General features: G+C 42.3%; 1 protein-coding gene across 1 annotated transcript in view; it reads right to left on the bottom strand.

Moving 5' to 3' along the window:
- The window catches only part of LOC147027501 (triple functional domain protein-like), a gene marked incomplete at its 3' end in the record, with an annotated part of 489,834 nt that overhangs the window by 201,592 nt on the left and 278,242 nt on the right, over positions 1–10,000 (bottom strand). Inside the window, exons 36-38 of the mRNA XM_085876518.1 lie at positions 8,866–9,152; positions 8,210–8,371; positions 6,562–6,689 (exon numbers count right to left, since the gene is read on the bottom strand). Coding sequence (XP_085732644.1) covers positions 6,562–6,689; positions 8,210–8,371; positions 8,866–9,152 — 577 coding nt within the window. The remainder of the gene's footprint in view (positions 1–6,561; positions 6,690–8,209; positions 8,372–8,865; positions 9,153–10,000) is intronic.

Genomic DNA, 10,000 nt, shown 5'->3' with positions numbered 1-10,000 from the left:
CTTCTTGACATTGAATTGTAGTGCAGATATCATCTGCATAAGCAACAACTTTTATAGCAGGTATGTCCGGAGCGACAGAGAATCCCACAAGCTTCTCATGCAATTTAACTAAGAGGGGTTCAATGGAAAGAACATAAAGGAGTCCGGATAAGGGACAACCTTGCCTTATTCCTCTGGTAACAGTAAAGGGAGGAATCAACTCATTATTTATTTTGAATAAACTATAAATATTGTGATACAACAACTGAATATATGATACAAAAATACGAGCAAAACCAAAACCCTTTAGGAAAGCAAATAGATAACTATGATCTATACTATCAAAGGCATGCTCTTGATCAATAAAGATTAAGCCAGTACTTTTATGCAGAAGATCACACACATCAGCAATGTCACGAACAGTGCCAAGATTGTCATATATTGATCGTCCAGGCACACAACAGGTTTGATCAGGATGCACCAAAGATTGGACTACCAATTTTAAGTGAGAGACAAGGAGGACCTTTGAAAAAATCTCGTAGTCGGTGGTCAGTAAGGAGACAGGACGTCAATTTCTGAGTAACTGGGTGTCTCCCTTCTTTGGTAACAAGGAAACAACGGCTCGCCGGAAACTTAAGGGGAGCTCCCCAACTTGAAAACTTTCCTTGAGTACTTCCAAAAGTTCGGGTCCGATAATGTCCCAAAAGGTTTTGTAGAATTCACAGGGAATTCCATCCAGACCAGCAGCTTTCCCCGACGCCATACTGGAAAGAGCAAGACCCAACTCCTCCAGCGTGATGGAACTCTCCAAAGAGGCTCGCTGTGACTCAGACAACTTGGGTAAAGGTTCAATAAAGGCTTTTGCAACATTCAAATCAATCTTTTTCGCACAGAATAAAGAAGAAAAATAATCGACCACAATTCTTTTAATCATCTTAGGTTCACTTACTATCCCTCCTTCAGGTGATTGTACAGATAATAGTTGTTGTTGTGCTTTAGTTTTCCTCTCCAAAGAGAAGAAAAACTTTGATGAAGTGTCAAAAAGACTCAAATTTTTAATCTTAAGCCGCACTAAAGCCCCTTTAGCCCTTTCATTGACAAAACTGTGAAGAAGCTCTTTTTTAGTTTTAAATTCTTTACATAATCCTTGATTTCTGTTCAACTCAAGAGGATTTCTTTGCAATTCTAAAACCTCTTTTCTAGAATCGTTATCATAGAAAGACTATCCCGAGAGTGATGAAGTTTAAACTGCTGACAAAAGATTTTGCTGTGGATTTTTATAATATCCCACCATTGTAGCTTGCTATGAAAAGTGTTTTTCCTTCTGGAAAGAGAAGTCCAAAAGATTCTAAAAGCATTGCAAAAAACAATGTCTTCCAAAAGACAAACATTTAGAGCCCAATAGGCACTCCAACGTTGAAGATAGGGAAAAGTTAATTTTAAAGAAACGAGGTGGTGATCCGAAAAGCCAGAGGGAGAAATTGCCATAGACAATATGAAGTTCCGAAAATCAATATTAACATAAAATCCATCGAAGCGAGCAAACGATACCCTGTTATTGGAAGCTTGACACCACGAATATTGTTTAACTTTGAGGTGCTGCAATCTCCAACCATCAACCAAATTATACTTTGCTAAAATGATCGCAAACCCTTTTGCACTCTCAAGGTGAGGTTCTGAGCCATTACGGTCCAGAGCTGGCTCCAACGTACAATTAAAATCACCAGCGAGGCACACGAGATCACTAAAATCAATCTGGGATAAACAATCGTCAAGAATGGAAAAAAATATTCGTTTCTTTTTGCAGGATTACTTGGGACATAAGCATTTAATAGTGTGATTTTATAGCCTCCATAAGAAAAAAACACAAAAGCCAAATGACCTTGCATGAATTCGTGAAAAACAATTTGGTCCGATGAAAAACTTGATCGAAACCAGAAAGCAACTCCTGCACTGCAGCAATCAAAGGAACTGAAAAACCAAGAACCCCTTATTGTGGTTTGCCACTCTGCAGAACAAGTCGGTCCACAACGCACATCCTGAAGAAGAGCTACATCAACATGCTTTTGATCAAGTAACAGTCGAACATGTGTTTTACGTATAGGGGCGCGGCCCCCATTTATGTTTAAACAAGCAAGAGACAGAACCATTTTAGTATTTTATAGGTGGGTACTGGTTACTGAAGTTCTTTCCTTGCCAGAGTTACATATTTCCTCAATCTGTGTACCTGGGATTCATTGGCGCTATCGGCTGCCTGATTTTTAGTAATAAGGGATGCGGTAAACATAAATTTATCGAGTTCCGGAAAGAAATCGGTTAGTTTAATTTTTTTTCCGAAAGGTGTTGTGGAGGAACTTGATCATTTTTGCAGGAGTAGGGGCATTTAAGCCCTTGTGGTCTTGTGAATCTCCAGCTGCACCATCCAACCCAGAAGAATCTGATATTGAACAAGTATCATCGGAATCACACGACTCATGTTCAATTTCAGCTTCCTTTTTCTTTACAGATATAGCAGACAATGGAAATGGTTTCACGAAAAAGGAATCCTCAAGAAGCAGATTTCCTTCTAACTTTTCAGGTGTCTGCTTGAAAGTCACTGAGGTAATGGGTGTGGCTGTAGATGTGGCAGGCAGTTCTATGGTACTCGGTGCAACTACAGTTTGGTCAGATTGTTCTGTGGTGTTCGGCACAACTATAGTTTGGACAGATGGCTCTGAGTTATTAGGCCCTACTGTAGTCTGAACTGCTGGTTCCGAGGTATTAGGCACAACTATGGTTTCAACAGTTGGTTCTTGGGTGTTAGACACAATCTCCGCATGAACATCCTGCTTCAGTGTATGACTACCTACTGTATGTCCAGAACAAGTTTCGTCTCCGCCTGGGACATCTACTGATGGTGTGTTTTGAAGCTCCATAGTCTCCTCGTCATCACATGTGAGAGGACAGGCATAAACACCTGAAGGATTTTGGTTACTCTTGTTCCTATTGAGTGAAACCCTCTTCACAGCGACTGCTTCGGCATATGAAGAAGGTTCGACTAAAACTGCATTTTGGTGCCTTCGTTTTCCTCGTGTTACCCAAACAGACTCATTTTTTCCATTTGTTTGATTTTCAGAGTTTTCTCCTGACTCAGTAGACACCCCAGTGACCTCAGGTTCATTTACATTTTTAACTTTACTTGATTCTTTTTCAACACCCCTTGGGCATTCATTTTCCATGTGACCATACTGTCCACATTTGTAACACACTAAAGTCTGTGATGTAGCAAAGATGCGGTAAGTAAACTTTTCATGTTCAATTAAATTTTTAACATCACGTCGAGCTCACGAATGTTTGGCTTTGGAATAATAAATAGTTGACGTCGAAAGGAAAGAATATGTTTTGTACTGTGGTCCTTAAAGCGAACAGGAATGAAGGTTATTTTTGAAACAACAGTGCCATACTGTTCTAAAGCAGCTTTAACCTGCTCGTTTTTGATGAAGGGAGGAATATTTGACAGGAGTACCTTAATTGATCGAACATCGAGGGGTGATATGAAGAGGAATATATCCGGCTCCACAGTTAGTCCTGACTCCACAAGGTGCGCCACTATTTCCTCTTTAGCGACAAAGATAACAACAGGATAATTCATTCTCGAAGGAGCAATTACACTATGCATGCCGATTAATTTTCCGACACACAAAACAACTTTTTCAACTGAGATTTCAGGTGGTGGCGTAAATGAAAACCCATTTTTCCGACTTAAAGACTCTAACAGCTGAACGGTCGACATGATTCAGGCACAATAACACTCAATGCCTCGGGGTAAAAAAAGACACCTTTGAACTGAGTGCACTCACTCACTGTCAAACTCTAAAAAGGAAAAACAAGAGAGAGTAGAATATATATATATATATATATATATATATATATATATATATATATATATATATAAAAATAGAACAGGGAGCAATGATAGCAAGAAAAGAAAAAAAAGAAAAAAAAAGGGAAAAAATAAAAATAAAAGGAATACACAAGCGACGCTGGCAAATGGAGGAAAACAATAATATGAATGATAATAATATGGACGAGGTCCAATCTCGCTTAATAGAAAAGAGAAAACAAGGAGAAAGGGGGTCAAGAGAAAACGAAAACTAAAATATTTAGACGATGAGAAGAGAGAAAGGAGAAAGCAACACAGGCTCCGCGAGTACCGCCAGAAACTGAGCAACAGGCCTTCGCGATTGCACGTGCGTGCCAAGCAAGCAACAGCTGTGCAAAGTGGGGGGGGGGGGGGAGAGAGAGAGAGAGAGAGAGAGAGAGAGAGAGAGAGAGAGAGAGAGAGAGAGAGAGAGAGAGAGAGAGAGAGAGAGAGAGAGAGAGAGAGAGAGAGAGAGAGAGAGAGAGAGAGAGAGAGAGAGAGAGAGAGAGAGAGAGAGAGAGAGAGAGAGAGAGAGAGAGAGAGAGAGAGAGAGAGAGAGAGACAGAGACAGAGACAGACAGAGACAGACAGAGAGAGAGACAGAGAGAGAGAGAGAGAGAGAGAGAGAGAGAGAGAGAGACAGAGAGAGAGAGACAGAGAGAGAGAGACAGAGACAGAGACAGAGACAGAGACAGAGACAGAGACAGAGACAGAGACAGAGACAGAGAGAGAGAAAGAGACAGAGAGAGAGGCAGAGAGAGAGAGAGAGAGAGAGAGAGACAGAGAGACAGAGAGAGAGAGAGAGAGAGAGAGAGAGAGAGAGAGAGAGAGAGAGAGAGAGAGAGAGAGAGAGAGAGAGAGAGAGAGAGAGAGAGAGAGAGAGAGAGAGAGAGAGAGAGAGAGAGAGAGAGAGAGAGAGAGAGAGAGAGAGAGAGAGAGAGAGAGAGAGAGAGAGAGAGAGAGAGAGAGAGAGAGAGAGAGAGAGAGAGAGAGAGAGAGAGAGAGAGAGAGAGAGAGAGAGAGAGAGAGAGAGAGAGAGAGAGAGAGAGAGAGAGAGAGAGAGAGAGAGAGAGAGAGAGAGAGAGAGAGAGAGAGAGAGAGAGAGAGAGAGAGACAGAGACAGAGACAGAGACAGAGACAGAGAGAGAGAGAGAGAGAGAGAGAGAGAGAGAGAGAGAGAGAGAGAGAGAGAGAGAGAGAGAGAGAGACAGAGAGACAGAGAGACAGAGAGAGAGAGAGAGAGAGAGAGAGAGAGAGAGAGAGAGAGAGAGAGAGAGAGAGAGAGAGAGAGAGAGAGAGAGAGAGAGAGAGAGAGAGAGAGAGAGAGAGAGAGAGAGAGAGAGAGACAGACAGACAGACAGACAGACAGACAGACAGACAGACAGACAGAGAGAGAGAGAGAGAGAGAGAGAGAGAGAGAGAGAGAGAGAGAGAGAGAGAGAGAGAGAGAGACAGAGACAAAGAGACAGAGACAGAGAGACAGAGAGACAGAGAGAGAGACAGAGAGACAGAGAGAGAGAGAGAGAGAGAGAGAGAGAGAGAGAGAGAGAGAGAGAGAGAGAGAGAGAGAGAGAGAGAGAGAGAGAGAGAGAGAGAGACGAATAGCAGAGTGGAAGTTCAAGATAGAGGGAGACTGTGACAAACAATGAGTGCTGAGGTTAATGGGGGGCAGGGGAGGATGCATAGGGTGGACAAGATGGATACAGAATGAAACGCCAAGGAAGGAAAACTGGAAATTTGGATGTCGGAGGGACTGGGGTGGGTGGGGTTAACGAGGGTAGAGAATACCATGGTGTTGGATTGGGGATGATCTGAGATGGTGGTGAACAGCTGTCTTGAAGACCTGGAGGGAAGAGCAAGATTGAAGAGAATGTGGAAGTTGGTTCCACAGACAGGAAAAAAGAGGAATGAATGACTGCAAATGAGCAGTGATCATTGATTTAGGTAGTTTCACCAGAAGGGAGTTGATGGTAGACCGTATGTGCCCTACAGAAACCTTGGAGGGGGGAGAGGAGAGACCATGTGTGTGCTACAGAGACCTGAGGGAGTGGGGGGGGGAAGCATGCAAAGAGTAGAGGGTGCAAGACCAGAAAGGAAGCGTCAGAAGACACAGAGACCAGAGACCACCGACCTGTCTGCAATGGCAAAATGATAGGCACAGAGACTTTGTTGGCTTTTTCAACCAATGACCAAAAGAAGGTTAAAAATATATTGTTGATGCTTTATTTCTTGGTCAGACTGTTACTTGTCAAAAAAAGTGATGTGACGTAGAGGCACGTTCTCTTTTTGGCCCTCTCCCCCCAATAATCCCTCACCCTCCGCCTCCACCTCTACTCAAACCCCAAACACACCTTGGGGAGATGGATAGAAGGTTGGAAGGACAATAATAATAATAATAATAATAATAATAACAACAACAGCAGAAGAAGAAGAAGAAGAAGAAGAAGAAGAAGAAGAAGAAGAAGACGAAGAAGAGAGAGAAGACAAAAGGAATGTCTGGAGAACAGAGAAGTCAAATGTCTCCATTTTTGTATTTGTGAATAAGCAACCAGCCCATTGTGAAATAAATTTCAGCTCCCTAATTGAGTGTCTCATGCACCATGGCCCAATGAAAACCATTTTTATGCATCGTTTTCAGTTTGTACATCAGGAAAAACATATGGGGCTTGAAGTTGGCATACCGTCTCTGCTTCAGCGCTTTGGAAATGTGCTCGTTCTCAATCATGAGGGAAGAAGACTGGCTCTCGTTCAAGCCGGTAGATGGAGCAGCAGTCTCATAAGCTTTCATTGGAGGCTTGTCGTCAAGTGTCTGCCCAGGGGGAAAATAATAAATAAATAATAAATAAATACGTGAAAGTTTTCAAAGCAATTTTATTTGCCTCGCTTCTTAACAGTTCAGTTTGGCCGAAGTGCACACTTCGACATTGGAAGAATGAGCTGTCTTGATACTCGAGCAAAGCATTTACCGACTGCAGCAGCTATAACAAGAGCGAAAATTGCTTTGCAACACATGTCCCTAAGGTCTAAGTCACATTTGCTCAACGGTGAGGATACGCCGGCCGTACGCCCTCTGAATTGACAGAAACGTGCGGCGGCCGCAGAGTTTCTGCGGTGGCCTCAGGGTGGCCATATTCCATTTGGCTATCTTTTACAGGCTGTAGGGGTCGCCGTGGAATTATAACGCGGAGTTATAACTTTTTTCATTTCTACGTTCACCGTAGCAATTCGACAACCCAAAAAAAAAACTGGGAAAAAAAAAATGAACCCATTCGTTACCGTCCGTCTGGCCGCACGTTCGCCTTTGGGCCCCCCTGCAGTCACCTTGCGGGCACCTTGAGGCAACCTTGAGTCTGCCTTGAAAATTCTATGGCCACCGCAGGAATGCCCTCAGGTCATCGTGCGACATCAAATCAAAGACCGTACGGCACACCCATGTTTTCGGTCTCCACAATTTCTAAATACCCCGTGCGGCTCCCCGAAAAATAAAAACATATGTGACCATGGAAATTCTGCGGCCGCCATATTATTGCTAGTGGCCGTACATTTTGGAGACTCCACGGCCACCGTGCCAAATGTGACTTAGGCCTAACAGATGTGATATTTTCTAAGTCCAAAAAGGGCATAACTGTGTGAAGAATTGATGAAACGCCCTGAAACTCGAACTTGTTCTGCAACTTAACATAAAAAAGCCGTGTACCAAGTGTTTCACTTGAATATGTTAAAGGGTGTGGGGAAAAAATTCTGAAAAACCACAAGTGGAACGGACGGAGAGCAAACCTATCATCCCTCCGGTGAAACCGGGAGGGGACTAACCAGAGAGTTGTTGTGAAAGCCACCCAATGCTCGCCTGTTTATACCTTTATCGTTTTTAAAAGACTAGTCTAATAATATTTTTTATAAAGCATTGCAGTGAAGTCTGATCCAAATAATTTTAAAGCAATATATGTATTTGTATATTGTAATCAGTAAAAAATAGTGTGGTAGATAAAAACATTAGAAAGGAAATAACTTACACCAAAAACCTTAACATTTTCACGCTCACGCTCACGCCGGGGTATCGCTATTGCTCTGTTCTTCGAACAGGCGAGCTAATAAAATGAAGAACCTTTCCTGTTGCACAACAACAAATGTGGTTTTCGGACACATATCCAACATTTGCTGCTATTTATAAAATACAAAAATTTGCCATCATTTTAAAACTTTCACAGACAAATCTGTCATACAGAACATGGCCGAGTTGGTGCACGTGCTATCTTTTTTAAAACCCAGGAACAAGAATTTGACTTCCAAGTGTTCGATTGTAACCAGTTATCGAGATTACTGTCACACCTGCCCATTGTGCAGGAGCTTGTGCTGTTGAATCTCCATGGGTGGAGGAAGTGTGATGCTCTCGGGACCATCTTCTCCCTCCTCTTCACCGTAAGTTCCAACTGCCTCGAGGGTAGTCTTCACAGCAGACTTTCCTTCTCCTTCTAGTGTCTTCCTCTCGACCTACATGAAGCACTAAGAATCATCATGGATATAACCTGGTAAGGCAATCATACAATAATTGCACTACAGGCACATGATTACAATGAAGTGTCACAACAGTGATTGAACATAAACCACAATGCACTGCACCTAACTGGTAGGGGAAACAGTTGAGTTTCCTTATGAGGAACAGACTTTCACACAAATTTCTCTCAATAATAGCAAAAAAAAAATAAAATACAAAGAACAAATAAATTAAACATTAAAGGAAAAAAAATTCTCTTTTTCTCAATTATTCCAAGAAAGTTTTTTTTTTAGAAAAGATGGTTCCTCTTAATGACCTAATACTGTTATATTGGGTAAGTCTGAGCTCAATGGGGATATAATAATTCCAAATTTTATTGAGACCTCAAGTCCGACAACACTAACACTCTCTCCCAGAGATTGATGGAAATGACTAATGGTGATTATTACAATGTAAAAGCAAATTCATCAACACCTCCATAAAACCTTACCTCATCATCTAGAGTAGCTGCAACATTCACTACTCCAGGTTCTATGCTCTTTTGGCCCTCCTGGGCCTTTTTATTGGTCTTGCCAGAACCCTTTTTGCCCAACTCAGGCGTCTTGATCCCTCCACTTCCAAGTCGCCTGACGGGACTGCGAAGCCATTTGCGCAAGGCTTTACTGCCCCGCTTTGCTGCCGGTGAGCTCTGACCACTCGCATCACCCACCGGGGAGTGAGACAAGGGCAGGGAAGTGCCTGGTGTGTTGTCTTGATTCGAGCTCTTCACTGGGCCATCTGAAGAGGAATAGGAAGCAAATGAACAAGAAGTTTATTGAATTGAATGAACAAGAAGAATTTTTGATTTGAATGAAGTAAGAAAAGTAAAGAAAGTCACAGGAACATAAAGATAAACATTACTCAGAGCCACATGATTCATGCTACATTTTGACTTTAGTTTAGTTGCTCTGATAAGCCGTAACTCTCTCATTCTATTTTGTCATTCTACAAATTACCGACTGTTCATGTCTCGACTGCCCAATAGATCGCAGTGAAGCATAATCCATTCCATGTAGACCATTGAAGATGGCATCACAATTTCACTGCAGGTGGTGCTCATGATTGTACCTCCCTGATGAATCCCCTTTCACTTGACATGTCTGACTTCTGTAAAGTTGGAGGAGTGGCTCTTCCTATCAAGAACACGATGGCAGTATAGAGACTGAAAAGGAGTGCCAAACTCTTCATCGTCTGTGAAATACCTCTGAATTGGTGATGGCTGTTACGGGTACTTGTTTGCACTTTTTCCCATCGATCATCATTGCAACAATGTAGAGCAACACTGACTTATCTGAGCAACATGGACTTATCAGCACAAAATTAAGTGCGCATCTGACCTTTCACTCAATATGAAGTCATCCACCTCCTCAATTCCTGGTTGCCTTTGATATACTTACAGTACATATTTTGTATGCTCACCTTCATTCCTCATCCTGCTCCTCTTCCATCCTTTTCACCTGAATTCCTAATCCTGCTCCTCTTCCATCGTTTTCACCATAATTCCTCATCCTGCTCCTCTTCCATCCTTTTCACCTTAATTCCTAATCCTGCTCCTCTTCCATCGTTTTCACCATAATTCCTCATCC

The sequence above is a fragment of the Eptatretus burgeri genome, chromosome 4, assembly GCF_056783735.1.
Source record: "Eptatretus burgeri isolate ZD-2024b chromosome 4, Ebu_testis_v1, whole genome shotgun sequence".
NCBI classification, from domain to species: domain Eukaryota; kingdom Metazoa; phylum Chordata; class Myxini; order Myxiniformes; family Myxinidae; genus Eptatretus; species Eptatretus burgeri.
Note: the sequence above shows the minus strand (reverse complement) of the source record. Positions and strands in the feature narration are given on the sequence as shown.